The sequence below is a fragment of the Hippichthys cyanospilos genome, chromosome 22 (genome assembly GCF_059441005.1).
Source record: "Hippichthys cyanospilos isolate Australia breed blue-spotted pipefish chromosome 22, RoL_Hcya_1.0, whole genome shotgun sequence".
NCBI lineage: Eukaryota > Metazoa > Chordata > Actinopteri > Syngnathiformes > Syngnathidae > Hippichthys > Hippichthys cyanospilos.
In genome coordinates this window covers 2702501-2718868 of record NC_142390.1, presented here as the reverse complement: position 1 = coordinate 2718868, position 16368 = coordinate 2702501, and the positions used below count along the sequence as shown (strand labels likewise).

Here is a 16368-nt window from a genome sequence, read left to right as displayed (position 1 = left end):
GTAGGGCTTTTGAAGTCATTTATTTTTGACTGTGTGGGCTGTGATTGCTTTCATGTATTAATGTAGGGCAGGTCTTGAAAATAGTGGTCGCTATTATACTGATTGTCAACAAAACGGTAAGCCAGTTGCGCAATGTTTGTTGCGTTCAAAGGCGTTTTTAAATATCTGAAATCTTAGACTCCAAAGCAAATAAAATCGAATCGTGAAAAGTCAAACCATATGACACTGCCCAACCATCATTATGATCTGTTTTGTCCCGTGTGGACGTTTTGCTCCATATTTAGTGGAAATGTGACAGTTCGCATTTGTCAGGAGGCATTAGAATGCAGCACTGTTTATGACGTCAGATCTGATCCTGTATCACGTTACTAAAATTGGCTTTTATTTTTTTTAACACGTCGTGCGCAGAAAAAATGCCTTGCACATTAGTTTACATTTTACAGGCTTTTTTCTCAAGATGATGGATGTTTCCAACCTGACAATGGGACCTGGGTCAGGGAAGCCCGGTTTAGGTGGTTCTGGAATGGAACTTCAACACATGCTGACTGATCTTCAGAGGAATTGCGACACCTACAAATCAAATTACAACGTTCTCAAGATCGAACATTCCAGGTGCTGTCCAGTGTTTTTGTTTCTTCACCATTTTGGGATCATTTTGCAGACGCCGGTCTCGATTTTACACAGCAGTACCAAAGTTAGTTATTTTTAATGTTATCGTTTTAGTTTGCAGGACGAGCTGTCTCTTATACAGGGGGAAATGAAGCGTCTTCATGGTCAGCAAGATAAGCTCCAGTCACAGTTGGCTGAGCGGTCAAGAGAACTTCAGGACAAAAAAAGAGAAGCAGAGGAGCTTCGCGTGCAGGTAATAAGGTTGACGTTGAAGCGCGTAACACCATTGCGCATAAGTCGTCTCACCAGTAATATATGTAGGTCATATTGATTGTGGGTGAAATCTGCCTCAAATTGCAGGTGATGACCCCTAAACGTTTGGAATTGCTCAGGGCTCAAGTGCAACATGAGTTGGAAGCTCCTGTCAGGGAGCGCTTCAACAAACTGGAAGAGGTCGGTATTTTTGTGGACACTTTTTAGGGCGTGGACGAATGAATCAACGCTAACTTTAATGATGATAAAACGTATCGTCTTTTTCAATTGGCGCTCGGGAGAAGTTTATCCCAAATCTGTTTTGCAGGAGGCCGAGAAGTATCGATGTGAGTTCAACAAGCTGCGCTACGCCTTCACCATGCTCAATTCTCAATTCGAACACCAAAAGGAGGAGCACGTTCGTATACTCGAGGGGCAGAAGATGCACCACGAGGTGGAGGTGAGTTGCTATGGTTGTCTGATTTTGACACGCTTGGAAATAATCAAGCTTTTTAGCTGGCTCGTCTGAAGAAAGAGAAGGACGATCTGCTGGCCCAGTACAAGAAGGTGGACCCGCTTTACGAAAGGAAGCAAGTGGAGGTTCTGCTCAAGGAGAAAACGCAGCTCACCATGTGGCTGAAGGGTCTGCAGGCCGAGCTGGAGGAGCTTCGGGCGAAGAAGGACGACTCGGACCAGCAGGTGGAGAGCATCCAGCTCTCTCGGAACAGACAGCTGACGGAAACCCAGGCTTTGGTCAAGTCTCTTGAGGTGAGACCTCCAGAATCCTGCTTCAAGCGGGTTTTAAAGGGGGTCGTTTGCAGTCGGAGCGCCAGAGCATGTCGCTGCGACTGGAGCGCATGGAGGGCGAGCTTCATCACAGCCAGGAGCACAACAACCTGCTCACTGGGCAGCTGAACAAAACCAAGAGAGAAATCAACTCCCTCACTTGCCAGGTGAGCTCAAGAATCTCAAAAAGAACGAAATAGCTCCAGTGCATTTGCGAAGGTCTGGTGTAAGTTGTAAAGCCATTTAATCGATTGTCAGATGGAGAGCCTGAAGCTGTCTCACAAAACCGAGATGGACAACGTGAAACTGGAGAGCACGCGTTCCAAAGGCGAGCTGGAGAGGGAGTGCAATTCGCTGAGGGCCCAGAAGGAAAGTACGTGCGCGTTCTTTCAAAAGCTCTTTGTGGTCATGGAGCAGTTGGCGTTTTTCATTTGAATTGTATCATCAGGTCTTCAAGCAGAGGTGGTGGTACTCAAGCAAATGCTGGAGAAACACAATGAGGTTCTGGCGGAGAAAGGGATGGAGATGGTCAGGAAGGTGAAGTCTGTCTGCGACGAGGAAATGTACAAGATGGCTGTGTTGCTGGAGGAAAAGTGAGAAGACTGAAGGAAAAAATGATCACGTCCATAACATGCCTCACTTTTTTTTTTTTCTTTTTGTGCCAGACTGGAGTTGGAGCAACGTCTGATGGAGTTTGAACAACAGAAGGCGCTGCAGGATCTCAACACGCAAGCCCAGAAAGACGAACTGCAGGACCAACTTCAAACTGCTCGGAAAAGAGAAGAGTCGCTCCGAAAAGAGCTTCAAGGCCTGAAGTTGGTTCTTTTACTCTTTTATTCTCCTCGTGGTGCCTTCAAGTTCACAAGAGGGTCCATAAAAGGTCAGCGTTGTTCTTAATTTCCTTGCGACGTCCGGCAAACTCTGGTGACTTTGAACTACACTGAGGAACTCAAAAAGCTGCTTTCATGGACACTTGCCAGCTTTCACCTACAATTACAAAAAATAAGATTAATAAAATGTTGAGCGTGTCAAACCATCTTTCTCTCAGAATGAAATTAAAGCAGCAAAGCGCCCAGCTGGAGGAGCTGCAACGACAGAAAGCCGAAGTGACTGATTTAAGGGAGGTGCGTGGACAGTTTTTTTCTCTTTTATGCGTTTCAAAGGTCGGCCATTTTGTGAACAATTTCATTGAACAGAAAAACCAGGAACTCTGCGTCCACCTGGGGACGCTTTCCCGGTCCGAAGCCGAGCTGGTGGAAGCAAACGCTCGCCTGAGGGAAAAAGTGGACATCATGAAAGAGGAGAACCTCCGCCGCGGAGCAGAAAGGTGCACCCCCGCTAATGTGCCAATAAGAATTTCATGTCAGTAAAATCTTATTTTTATCCGGCAGGCTCGTCGAGGACAGGAAAGAGCGAGAGGCGAAGCTGGAAGACAAATACTCGCAACTGAAAGACAAATTACTGAGGGCGGCGTCCGCAGAGAAGAAGGTTAGCCGCGTAAAATCCCATTCAAACGTTTTTGCTCCTGTTAATGGTGCGTTTTCACGTGTAGCGGAGAGATCTGGAGGAGAAAAAAGAGCAGAGTTTGCATAGCACCATCCAAATGCTGCGAGAACAAATAGAGGAGCTAAAACACGATGGGGCTTTAGCCACCAAGTAAGTGTGAGGTCTTTTCCTGGAAAAACTCATTCACTGCCATTGACGTCTATAAGTAGAGCGTTAATGTGCAAAAACGGGAGTGTTTTTTTCTACTAAGTCAATGTGTAGCGCACGTCTCGGTAATCTGATTACCGCCCCAGAAGGTTGCTGGGCTATCAGCGGCGGCACAACGAATTCCGGCGCCTCCTGATGTGCAACGACGACTCGTTTAGCATCGGCACGGCCCGAATGGCCTCCGCGCGCCGCCCTGCCCCCTTTCTCGGTTCTGAGATGATGACTTCCAATGCGCAAGTATGCCTCACCGGTCAGTGCCCATCATGTTAATGTTCTGATTATGCGTTATTGTTGCTTACGCTCCGTGAGGTTAGGAAGAGGACGAGGAGCAGAGAGAACTTGCCCGACTGCGTCAGAGGGTGGAGGACCTGGAAAAAGTCCAGCAGAGGCAGATGGAGGAACTGGGATGTACAGAGAAGAAGGAGCAGGACAAGGGCACTCTATGATGAGGTCAAATTAATCCGAGGTAATAAAGAGCTCAAAAGAGAAAATTATTTAAAACTCTTTGGAGGAAAGTAGCTTTGTGATGCAGTTCTCGTTCACGCCACAGGAGGGTACTATTGCACTTTCTTTGGACGTCGACTGAAAGCCTCGCAAGGAATATTCTTTCTGAAAGCTATTTTGAGGCTTGGTCATGACAACCACCAGGTGATTTTCAAATCAGTGTTGCTGTTTTCATCAGACTCGGATTTTAATTTTAAGGGAAAAAAAAATATCGGCCTTCAATGTGCCCCTATCAACGCAGAGTTAGAAACGTACGTTATTGTTTTGTTTTGCATAGACGAAGAAACGCAAGAGCAAGCCCAGTGGGAGGAGGAACTTTGCCCGGCCCAAAGAGGAGAAGAGTCTGCTCGAAGAACTGCACAGCATGAGGTTAGGAACTTCACGAGGAACCCCAAGACAAGGCCAAAATTATGGGCTGTTTCTACAGGTTTATTCATCACTATGTTGGGGGGCCATTTTTGTACTCTGATATCTTTTGTTTTTGTCTTTCAGAGCGCGATTGAAGCAGCGGAGTGCACAGCTGGAGAGACAAACGCTCGGGGTGGCAAACTTGAAGCAGGTAGAGCAAATATTCATCCGCACGCCCTTGATTCTTTGAAATTGAAAGTTTTTTTGTATAAAAATGCGTATTTGATCTATTTACGTAAGGTAATTGTGGAAGAAATGCAATCCACGTTTACTTCAAATGCACTTTGTATGACAAACATACTGCGCATTCTACTATTACTATTACTACTTAAATAAATTCTAAATGAAGATAAGGAGCAGAAATCAAGTCTCGAACCGGGGTCTTTCAAAGGAAAACCCGATAGTTAACCACTGGACTATCTTGAGTTTACCATCAGCTATACATTGATGACATACGTAATTTTTTCCATTAGCCCAGATCTGAATCCCATTGAACATCTGCGGAAGGAGCTGAAACATGCCATTTGGAGAAGACACCCATCAAACCTGAGACAACTGGAGCAGTTTGCTCATGATGAGTGGGCCAAAATACCCGTTGAGAGCTGCAGAACGCTCATTGACAAATACAGAAATCGTTTCATTGCAGCGATTGGCTCAAAAGGTTGTGCAACAAAATATGAAGTTATGGGTACCATCCTTTTTGTCCAGGCCTGTTTCATTAGTTTGTTTTTTTAAATAATTATGTTAATCAGCCCGTAAAGTAAGTGAAAAGAAATAACAGCTCATTAAAACGAAAATAAATAAATGCAAACATATTACAGTGTATCATTAAAGTGTAATTTAATTCTTTTTTTTTAAATCGTTATAAGAAGTTTGAGTGCTCAACAGCGCCAAGGGTGCTGCCAAGTAAATGGCCCCACCCCCAAAAGTATGCTAATAATTTTACAAATATTCGTTTTACAAAGGAGTAAAACACACGCTGTATTTCGCTTAAGTCTCACTATATGTTGTGTTTTATCATTTTATTACTTTGAAAGGCTTAAAATGCATTGACTTGTTTTTTTTTCTTTTGGAAAAGAAAAACCTACATGAAAGGATTCGGGTCACCCCTCACGTCCCTTTTTTATTGTTTTTTTCTCAAATGGAAACAAAAAAACCTTACTGGACGTTCTTTTTGTAAAAAAAAAAACAAACGTCTGCGTTGTCTTTTCGTTTGTTTATTTAAAGCCTTAAAAAACATGGTCGTTTCTCTCAAATGGGGACGAGTGTTATACACCCTCTTGTACAGCAGATGGCGGTATGCACCTAAACGCTGCTTACAATCGGCCACTAATTGAATACTGAAGAAAAAAAAATCCCGCGGGTGAGTTGGAGTCAGGTGTGTTTGGGCGTGTGACTCACATGCAGGTCACGGGTCCGGCAAGATGGCGACCGGACGTTTGCAGGTGAGTACACGATCAAATGTTTGTCGGCGGTTCTCTTCAAAATACTTTGCTTGTTGCAGGATTTTAATGCGTCGGGATTTTGGAGGTTTGATGATCCATTTTGCTATTCTGCTGTGTTTTTGTTTGTTTTTTTCACGGTAACCGGTGCGTGCTAAATGTTGTAGCTCGCAGTTCAATTCCCAAGCAAAAAGCCATCAGGGGTATGTTTTTTTCTGGGGCTTTCCACATTTGCGTGCGTGGTCGTGTCTTGAAAATGCGTCGCGTCAATTGAGCATATATGGAGAAACTTTTTGCATGGATCGGTTTCTCTCATTTTCCACCGGAGTTCGGACTACAAACATTTTCGGGATCTCGTGCTTGGCCGCCATTTTGGATCACCGATTTGGATACTCCGTTCGATTTGAGGTAAGTTGTGGCAACATGAATCCCTCTATCGTCCGATATTGCTGATGTGCATTTCAAGTGCCTTAGACAAGTGTTTAATTGTATTTGTCTGTACTGCTAATTCATCAAAAATTTAAATAACTTTCGACTGGCATTTAATACAAATTACCTGTATTACATCAATGAAACGGCCTATAAACGTAGTTTTGTTTTTGTTTTTTCCCCTAGAGCTAAAAATAAATTCGTTGTCCTAAACGTGAGCAGGAGGACCTTGGAGCAGGCTGGACTTGTGGACAATGACAGCTGTCTCAAATTCAAAATATATTCTCCTAAAACAGGTGAAAGTACATTTGTAGAACGTTTTCAGCTTTTTTTTTTTTGTTTTCTCGAATTATTGAAAATAAACAAGTTACCTGAACACAATTAACGGCATATTTGTTTTGCAGGCTGGAAGAGGAGCATGATTGTTGAGAAAAAGGAACAATTCCACATCAAGGCACAAATGACTTTAAAAAAAAAAATCTGTGTATTTAATCACCTGTCACTGTTGTAATTGTTTTTCTGTTTGTAATTTCTATATTTAATAACTTGTACTGAACATTTTGCTTTTTTCTGTATTTAATCACCTGTTGTACTTGTTTTTCCGTTTGTATTTTTTATGTTTAATCACTTGTACTGTACATTTTGCTGTTTTTTTTTTTTTTTGCTGCTGTTTCCCCCTCTCACTGTTGTCTTGCAGGCCCGGGCAATAATAATAGAACCGCACACAACTAATTGCACGGTATGCATTTTGCGGTTGAACAATGGGCAGGATGAGATAAAAAACACGAACAAAGAAAGCAACAAGGTGGCTGCCTCCAGTCAAATACAAGTGACTATAAGTTTCTGATTCAAGCTACTCAACTGTCCTTTTTTTTTTGTTGCAGGACTGTGATGGGTGTGGACAGGATCAGGACGGAGGAGTTCTACAAATCAGTCATGCGGCACACAAATGACGTTAATCTGAATCGCAAGTTTTGTGGTTTGTTCAGGAAAGTTGTCGGTTGATGTTTGCAAGGTCTGATGAGTCCAGGATTGGACGGTGGTTTTTGGAGCTTGTGGTTGGAGTTGTGTCAGTCTTGGCAAAGAAGGTTGGAGATAATCAGGTGGTGGTTTGGCTTGTCTGGATCCAGAGCAGATTGTCGTTGATTTTGGGGATGTTGCTTTGAGAGCTGGCGCGTGTGCAGTGTAGGCAGGCTTGGAGGAAAGAGGTGCTCGGTGTGCTGCGTGGTCACGGGGGTACCAAATCAGACGATCGCTACAAAGAGGAACTGGACCGGGGTCATGAGTATTGTTCTGATGGTGTTTTTCTTCTTCTTCTTTCCAGTTGTGTAGTTGGGCTTAATGTGTTATGTTGCTACTCTCCATCTATGGTCCACACCCAGCGATTTGGTTGAGGTCGGCCCCGAGCTTCAGCGAAGTGGTCAACCGACTGGAGGAGATCAGCATGGCAGCCGAATGTGCTCTTCTGATCCTGCTGGAACCTTCATAAGATCTTTGGCCACGAGTCCTGTCATTGTTTATTTTATTTTTTTTAGTATGGTTGACATTTTTCAGTTTTGTGACTGCTCTCTGTGAATCGCTTGCAGCCTAATGACCGGAGCGGGATGGCGTAAGAGGCGGAAAGAACCACCAGACCAGAGAGATGAGCAACAGCTAATTGTATGGTGGACAAAATGCTGGACGAGGGTAACTTAACACATTTAATACACAATTGAAATGAATAGTGGCATACAGCTACAGTATATAGTTTGTGTTGTTGCAGGGTAAAGGCAGAAGCTGCGAGGATGGGAGCCACCTCGAAGAACCGGAGCAGGATCATAAGTACAACCGTCCGAGAAAACACGAAAGTCCCAAAAGTAAGAATATGCTTGTTGTGAAGAAGAGCTGCGTGAAAGGTCCACTCGCCTCAGGTAAGAAATGGCGCAAATAACCAAAGGAGTGGTTCCTAACCTCAGTGTTTTGTCTTTGCAGGACGCAGACTGTTGGCACGAGCAAGATGAAGCCTTCCGCCTGTCATGAAGATGCTCCAAAACAAAAAGCTGATTAGCTCTTGAGGTGAGTGGAAAATGAGTGCACATTCAAGTGGATGTTAGTCACGTTAAGCTTGAGTCCTTCTTTTCTGTCCCCGACAAGGAAGGTGCCGACGCTCCCTGTACGACGCTTGGAGCGCAAGGCCGCAGCTATACATGGGCATGTATATGTTGTGTGTGTGTGTGTGTATACGTTCCCTCACTAACTCACTGGGTGCACAGAGACAACTCACTGCATGATGGGAGTTTTAAACTTAAGTAACTATTCTTTAACATTCAACTGAAACGACTCCTGATCAAGTTTTGTGTTTTGCATGTTCCAAATGAGCCGCCGGGACGGACAAGACGCACGCTCCAATCAAATCAAGCCGAGCTGCTTTTTCGATGGAGCTTCCGCACGAGCGAGCGGGACCCGAGGCGGCCGGAGCACTTTTCCGCAGGCGCGGCTGTGGCCCACAAGTTCTGCAGCGCTTTGAATCATTACGGGCTGCGTCATATTTTCCGTTCGCCTCGTTTAAGATGCTTTTGTGCGCAATGTTCCCCGCTCGGCAGCATGCTCGTCCCGGAAGGTTTCTACTGCAAAAGCTGCCTTCTGCCAATAGCGCTGAAGAATTTTTGCTTTAGGTCAAGGCATGTCGGCAGCAGATTCATACCAGCAGGGCTGTACAAATGCACGTGAATTGTTTTAGGGTGTAGCAGGAGTTGCGGTTTGTCTCATGGAAGCGCAGCAGCGTAACGCTTATGAATGGACAATGTGTGTGCGCGCTTGTTCAAAAGGTTGCAGGAGAAGTCGGATGACAGGAACGGTTGGACCGAGGGCACGAAACGCATGGCAATTCAAGCGACCAGTAAGTAATGTCGAACGTCCCCCCCAACCTCCTTCTAAAAATGTCATTTTCAAATTTGTAATTGTTGTACCGTGCGCTCTGTTTTTTGTAGGCCGTGTGGGGTTGGACTAAGATGGCCAAGCTGCACCAAGGGCCGTAAGAGGGAGGGTAAGAAAACAAGGTAAGAAAAGGGTGGAGGAAGAACGAAACGCAAATGCAACAGCCAAGTGAAATGTCTCTTTCCATGCGCTTTTGCAGTGGAGCCGCTGCTCAGGACGGGATGCGTCCAAGGAAAATAAGAGGTCAAGCACCAGAATAGAACTCCTCGTGGAAAGACTGCCTAGGTACAAAACAAATACAATGGCAATTTCATCAGGAAAAAAAAGAATTCCACTTTCTGAGTTTGTATTCCTTTGTGTTGCAGAGCTGAGCTGGGTGCGAGGAAGACAGCCAGAAGATCCACATTTGAAGACCACAGCAGCAAACGGAGAAGTATCCATTGACTGTAACGCGCGCCTGCGAATGTTCACCGCGAGGGGGCAGAGTTGAGTTGTTTGGCCTCGCTTGGGTTGGAGATGGTAGACAAGTTGTGCTGGTCGTGAGGGTAGCAGGTGTGGACAGTAATTTTTTGGAGAGGTTGGTTGGACGCGCGTCCGTCTTTGGTCAGTTGGACAGTGTTTTGGTGCTTTGGCTTTTGTGGATGAAGAAAAGTGTTATTTGGATTTGTGGACAGTGTAGGCGTGTTTGAAGGATGGTGTTCAGTGGCGTGATGTCAAAGGCTTGTGACAGTGTGGGGATGAGCGCTGTCAAAATCGTCTTGGACCAGCCTTATATGTACAAAAATAAAGAAATAAAAGTCTGTCACTAATATGTTTTTCTTTTGCAGTTCTGTTGGGTGGATGATGAATTCCAGATGCGTCCTTGAGCGGGGTCTGCAGTCCTGATGGTCACAAGCCCTTCCTCCACGCAACACCCTCCTTGGTCAGCGTGTGCTCCGTTCCAGTCAACTTGCTTTCACCATCATTAAAAAATATACATATATATATGTGTGTTTAGCACATTTTCACAAATTCTTCTAATCTTTGGAAAAAAAATATAACAAGTGCTTTGTCATCCATGCATGTGCATTATTGTGCAATAAAAGCCTCGCCTCTCCTGACTCCTCTTCTTAAAGATCTGACAGCTGTTAGTGTACACGCATGTGCTTTTGTTTTTGTTTTTTTTGTCCCAGGTTTGTCCATGGCTCCTTTGTAGGCCTTGAGGGAGACGGTGAAACGGCCCGGCCCAGGAACAAAGAACAGCGGGACCACATCCGCAAACGACTGCGAACGGGTCTGCTCCTGTCAGTCAGCCTTTAGTTTGCCATAGTGCTTTTGATAGGTCTTAAACGAGAGAACTTTCGTGCGCGCATATGCAAGATAGTTTCCGTCTTTAGTGCATCACCACCTAGTCGAATACGAAAAGTGTTGTTCGCGCTGAAATAACTAATTAGCCCATCATGATGTGCATGTTTACAATACTTTATCTTAAATCTACTCCGAGTCTCCGACAATAATTTATCAGATGGGTGCGTGTATCCCCCTCGTTTGATTATGGCTCGATTTTTTTGTTTTTCGTCGTGAAACACCGACAAATAATTTCTGTTGGATAAAATATGAACTCAAATCTGGTGAATTGAATAGCGAGAATAAATCAATTATGGCGACTGCGCAAAGACATTCACCCACTCAATTTTAGGTGCTTGTCCGCACGAGGCTCGCTGGTGCCGGCCGCAGCAGCAGCACCCCCCCCCCCTAAAAAAAAATGTACATTTATCTGCCTCTCACCTATCAACACGTAGCGCCGACGTATTTAAAGTGTCTTGACTAGGCAAGTTGTTTTTTTTAATTCAGCGTCTTCCGTCGCGTCTATTACGTGGGCGCCATATAAAAGGACTACAGTACAATTCCTTGCAACAGTTGCGCAAACATTAGAAACGCCGAGCCTAATTTTGATCCGACTTTTTTCAATGACTAAAGTACATTTATTTACATTGCAAAAGCCAATAAAAGACCAGCCGCAGCTACGGTTAGTTGCACACAATCAAGATGAATACATTTCGCGACACTGAACCTCAGGTGTTGGAGTCGGCGGAGTAATCCCCTCCGCCCGCAAGGAGCCGGCGGCCTCACCGCATTCCCGTCCTCCTACTTTAAAATCATGTCGAATAAACGCAAAACTTATTGAATTCGGTACAAGTTGTGCAAAATGTTAGTGTTAATGTATTAGGTTGGACGTGGAGCAAAGCTGGGTTAGTACATTGCATACAACTTATTGTTTGCACGCCGCAAGGGTTAGTAGCGCATGACCGATACATACATACAACGGTTAGGGTTAGTTGCACACAATAGGTGAGGGAACGAAGCACATGAGAGGCATTTTCGCAAATGAAGCTGAGGCTCATTTTTTTTCCATTTCTGTGCCGTTAGACCTCCCTGGGCCTCCCCAGATTGTGAATATCGAAGACGTCTGGGGAGAAAATGTATCGCTGTCCTGGACCGCTCCAAGAGATAACGGCAATGCGGCAATAACTGGCTACACCATTCAAAAGGCAGACAAGAAGACAATGGTGAAAAATGGATTTGGAGAGATCTGCAACGCCAATTGCTTGTTCCTCATATTTACACATTTCGATGTGCCGAACGTAGGAATGGTACACGTGCATCGAGCACTTCCATCGCCGTCACCGAACTGGTGGTCGGTAACGAGTACTACTTCAGGGTCTTTTCTGAGAACATGTGTGGACTTGGTCAGTCGGCCACCCAAACAAGGAAGAGTGCCCTCATCGTCAAAGAAGGTATGAGTTTTCTACAAACCACAGACGACAAAGCACCCACGCGCTCCAAACGGGGAAAATGACAAGCCCCCGGGCGCGGGGAGGACTTCCACCGCAGACGCTTTTGCCTCATGGCGACATCTGAGTGACAGAGACCAAAAAAAAAAAAAAAAAACCTCGTCTACATTAAAGGTTCGGAAACAGGTGTTTGTTTTTGCGTGTATGGAGCGGACTATTCCACGTGAAGCTAACGTGGGCATGCACGCTCATTCATTTTCAGCAGACAATCTATGAGAATAAAATTACGTTATCTATCCTCTGGAATTTCAGAATAAAATACGTTATAATAATTGCACATTTTAAGGAATCGAATGCGTGTGTTTGATTTGTATTTGACCAAATAACTCGAAGTTATGCCAAAATGAACTAACAAGACAAATAAAGTGTGTCACGTGATTGTATGGCCTCAATTGGGCGCGGCCGACAGCGGGACATCCCAGTCTGCAAAAAAAGAAATAAAAAGACAGGTGAAAAGATGAAAACGAGCACATATGACCTACTTTACATACAACACACCGCCATAATAATATCATACCTTAATAACAACTTTTACATGTGAACTAATGATAAAAGCATGAGTTTCCATGATATGAGTATGAAAACTGACTCCTTAACGGTCATTCAATTGGTTTGAATGCAATAGTCTGTCCTCTTGTGGCGATAATGATACAACGCAGACAGCTCTCAAACTACGTAGTTTTAGTTATGACTACGCGAATGGTTACATTATGACCGCGATTGCATTACACCAGTTCAAAGTGTATTTATTATTTGTATTTATTTATTTGCTTTTTTATTTATTAAAAGAGCATAGAAATTACTTGTGCACGTAACACAACAAGCGAGTACCACCGTAATAATATATCATATAATAACAACTTTTATATGTGGACTGAGCCAAATGAATTCATGAAGAAATGCCCTCAACATGAGTTTTGGTCTATTTTTTTTTTTTTTTAAATATAACAGAATACAATACAATGCAAAATAATAAGAGTTTCCTTCTTATGAGCTTACGATAACAGCCATCAATTGGTTTCAATGTAAAGGTCTGCCCTCTTGTGGCGATAATGCTAAACCGCAGGCAACTAACTTTATTTAGTAAAAAATAATTTTAACTTTATTTAGTGTAAATTGATACCGCGACTGCATTATTGTTTTGATGGATTTTTTTGGTGTACAACGTGCGGTTTTCCTATCATTTGGCTTAAGTCGACGCTTATCCTGACTTTTTTTTAACACGAAAACTCAATTTGCCGTTCAATTGGGTTCGTTATAATGGTCTATCATTTGGTCTGCAAATGTTTAAATTTTGACCAGAGCTTCAAGTTAGAAGTGTTTTATATGGCAAATTATATGTGAAGGTAAAACAAATAATAAAGTTTTGACGTGGGCCGAATGATCAATAATTTTACCTGCGACTTCATTGATACTAATCCCCAATTCTGCGCATCGTTCTAGATTTAAGTCAGCGAACCTTCCACGTGAGACTCACTTAAAAGAACCCTTATAGTGTACTTTTCCATCTATTTTTAAACATCGTTATTCAAAAAGAAAAACATGCGCAATAGAAAAGCTTTTTAGAGAAGAAAAAAATAAATAAACAAGCATCGGCGGTTAGAAAGATTTTTGGCCACAAGGCAGCGCTAGACGCCACCGGAAGCGGAAGTTGGCTTTGGCGCGAAATAAGTACCCAAACCAGGAAGTGAGCTAATTTGAATTGCTGGCTTGCTCGAGAAATGGCGTTCCGCAGGTGTTCTAATTACGTTCCTCACGTTCGTTTTCTCAGTCAAGCACGCACGCACGCTTGGTTGGAAAATGTTTGTAATTTTTCAAATGTTTTCTCCTCTAATAACTTTCTGTTTTGTGGCTTGTTGCAGGTTTTCGACACAGCATCGAAGGAAGGTTTGTGCAATCGGATAGATAGGACACATCAGGGAATGAATGAATGTTTCGGTTGTTGCATTGATTTCCGTATTGCTTTATGTTGCTTTTGAGGCAGATTCGTCTAAAATCCGAGTTTTTCACGCTCTAATGTGCAAGGAAGTATCAAACAAGCAAGCAGACGGCTGTGGTCACATGCGGAAAAAATGGCGGCGGGTCGCATGGTAAGCAACACGCAAATGTTTGTTAATGTTTTTTCCTTCTAGTTTGTCGTTTCCTGCAAGAAATTTGTTTGTTTGTTTGTTTAGGATTTTCACAGCCGTCTTGGAAGGTTTGAGCACAACACAAGTCTTCCGCGTTTTCGTCATGTGGATCACATTTGTATCCGTTTGTATTCAACCGTGTCGAAAATGCAGATTGTAATCTTTGTTTAGCTTTCAAACGGCTTTATGCTTCGGAATTGAATGGTTACGGATTGTATTGTTTGTTTCTATTGAACATTGTGTTGTGTGCCTTTTTTAAAGGTTTTCATGTGCTACTTTGAATATTGTACTTGAGTCTTTTTGCTTGTTTGCTACGGGGGAACTTTGCAGTGGCGTTAGCGCGGTCCACCTAGGCGACCGACCGGCCTTTACTCAGTTAAGTGTGCACATTTTCATTTGCACTGCTTGTTCTTTCTTGCAAGTGTAAAATGAGGTTTTGCTGTTGCACGACCACGTTGGAAGGTTTGAGCACTTACCAATTTCTAAAATGTCTTGCATATGTTGTTTTTCCTTTTCTGTTTTTTTTTTGAATGGTGGCCACCATTTTTTTTTTTTTTTAATCTTTGCTGACCAAACAGTCCTGATGGCTTTCAAATGGGAATTGAACTGGGTGGGCTTTTCGATGAAATATTTGATTGTGTTGAATATTGCAATGCATTTTATTTTAGGTTGAGGGTTTTATTCTGGTTTTTTTCATGTGCGTATCTGGTCTTAAAGATGGTTGCCATACAATTCAATTACCAAACCTAATGATTTTGACTAACCCCTGTATTGCCTCGTTTGCATCAAACCTCTGCTCCGTTTTCGGTCAAAATAGTCTCTTGCCACTCAGCGGCGCCTAAAATTTTGTGATCGTTTTATCCTGTTGGACGTCGCCTATAATTTCTTCGCAGCACAATCAATTTGTGCTACGCCGCCATTTTTGGAATGCAAAATGGACTTCAATTTGAGGTAAGTTGTCTAAAATAACGTGTCAAATCTTGCATACTTGATTATATTTGAATATTTTTGAAGATATTTGACTTGTTTCATGCTAATTATTGTTTTTGTTCTTTTTTTGCTGTAGAAATAAATGCCTTCCACATAATATCAGCAAGAACTTTGAATGTGGGCAACTTCTGTGGCCCATTGAAGGATGCAGACTCTGTGATCATTTAAATAGCTTGTATGTCACATTTGTACTTTTTCTAAGCAATTTTGTTGCTTTTCCCAAATAACGCAAGCTCATTTGAATGTATGGGTTGCCCTAGGTCCCAAGAAGCCTTCGTGTCAGAGATGCACAACCATCAATGGCGCCGCATGCCGCTGAGGTAATCAAACACCTTATGATATGCTTGGGATGGCTATGTATGTATGTATATAGTTTTTTCTAGATGTAGTGAGTTGAGGGAAGCAGCCAATTGGGACAAGACACCTCAGCGAGCCTTCACAATTCTACGAGTATTAGTAGCTAGGAAATGCATTTGTCCTCACAAGTATATCGGAGTGTATGTTTACTCTGTCACGAATTCACTGGGTGCGCGTTAATTAAATGGCGGCTGTGTTTGTGCGATCTGCTCCGTTTGAGTTGCTTTCGGCGATGACTCGAGGTTTTGTGCGTTTCAGCGGAGAGAGAGGAGAGGAGAGGACGGGCGAGACTCGGCACCAAAGTCGGCGCTCCAATCAAGTGAGGCTTCGTCCACCCGTCTGCGGCGCCACGTGAGCCCATGCGATTTTGCGTCGACGGGGTCGCGCGGGTCACAGGGAGCAAGCGCTTCCTGGAGCCTCGGCTTGTTTCCGCGTAACCCCTTGCAGAATTCTGTCCTCTATAGCCTGCTGGTCCTGCAGAATTCCTGGAGTTTAGGTCCGGGGGTGCCGTCGACCTTTCGGTGGCCGACGCAAATGCGCTTTTTTTTTTTTCTCTTTTTTTTTTTTTTTTTTTTTTGTAGCAGGGAGGCCAGCGGAGTGGCGGCGGGAGCAGAATGTACAGTAAATAAATTTGCTGTGCTTCTTAAGGATAGGAGGAGCCAGATGAAAAGAGAAGCTGGATGAAGGCCACAAAACACGCGGCAATCCAGTAAGTTGCGCTTTGACACGCTCTTCATCGAAGCAAGGCGTTTCCTCGGTTATTGCGGGTTTCGTTTAAATTCATATCTTTTTGTTGCATTTTGTCTTTTGAAGGGACAACCGAAGCAGCCGGTCCACAGATGAAGACCGAAGCGGCCCAGAAACCGAGTATCATCCGCCCGAGGTCTGTGCAAATCGGGCCGGCGTTTGATCTTTGTTTCGTCTCACTTTTTCCCAAGGTGAAGGACTCGACGCTGACATCTCCATCCGCCGGGTCCACTTGAGCCACCAAAGGTCTTC

General features: G+C 43.8%; 3 protein-coding genes across 23 annotated transcripts in view; all 3 read left to right on the top strand.

Moving 5' to 3' along the window:
- The first annotated feature begins 200 nt into the window (after positions 1 to 200).
- Positions 201 to 10159, top strand: LOC148405421 (centrosomal protein of 83 kDa-like). Its single transcript, XM_088406061.1, has 20 exons — positions 201 to 612; positions 724 to 862; positions 970 to 1062; positions 1190 to 1321; positions 1378 to 1629; positions 1683 to 1814; positions 1906 to 2020; positions 2096 to 2240; positions 2313 to 2462; positions 2696 to 2771; positions 2844 to 2974; positions 3039 to 3135; positions 3200 to 3303; positions 3447 to 3597; positions 3670 to 3826; positions 3911 to 4008; positions 4142 to 4233; positions 4357 to 4423; positions 4746 to 5717; positions 9887 to 10159. The coding sequence occupies exons 1-19, from the start codon at positions 458 to 460 to the stop codon at positions 4764 to 4766; spliced, it is 2307 nt and encodes a 768-aa protein (XP_088262187.1). The 5' UTR covers positions 201 to 457; the 3' UTR covers positions 4767 to 5717; positions 9887 to 10159.
- Positions 9843 to 12178, top strand: LOC148405420 (myosin-binding protein C, slow-type-like). The gene is made up of 4 exons (XM_088406085.1): positions 9843 to 9981; positions 10232 to 10332; positions 11469 to 11608; positions 11688 to 12178. The coding sequence occupies exons 1-4, from the start codon at positions 9944 to 9946 to the stop codon at positions 11742 to 11744; spliced, it is 336 nt and encodes a 111-aa protein (XP_088262211.1). The 5' UTR covers positions 9843 to 9943; the 3' UTR covers positions 11745 to 12178.
- A 1391-nt stretch (positions 12179 to 13569) lies between these two features.
- Positions 13570 to 16368, top strand: part of LOC148405419 (uncharacterized) — a 4985-nt gene continuing 2186 nt past the window's right edge. For 2 of the 21 annotated variants that reach the window (XM_088406066.1, XM_088406084.1), the window contains exons 1-9: positions 13570 to 13628; positions 13756 to 13780; positions 13878 to 13983; positions 14068 to 15187; positions 15273 to 15332; positions 15628 to 15720; positions 16023 to 16078; positions 16183 to 16236; positions 16308 to 16362. In XM_088406066.1, the coding sequence (XP_088262192.1) occupies positions 16209 to 16236; positions 16308 to 16362 (83 nt within the window). In that variant the 5' untranslated portion in view covers positions 13570 to 13628; positions 13756 to 13780; positions 13878 to 13983; ... (3 more) ...; positions 16023 to 16078; positions 16183 to 16208. Of the gene's footprint in view, positions 13629 to 13755; positions 13781 to 13877; positions 13984 to 14067; positions 15188 to 15272; positions 15333 to 15627; positions 16079 to 16179; positions 16363 to 16368 lie in introns of all 21 variants that reach the window. The other 19 variants (XM_088406076.1, XM_088406074.1, XM_088406078.1 and 16 more) reach the window with 19 other exon arrangements.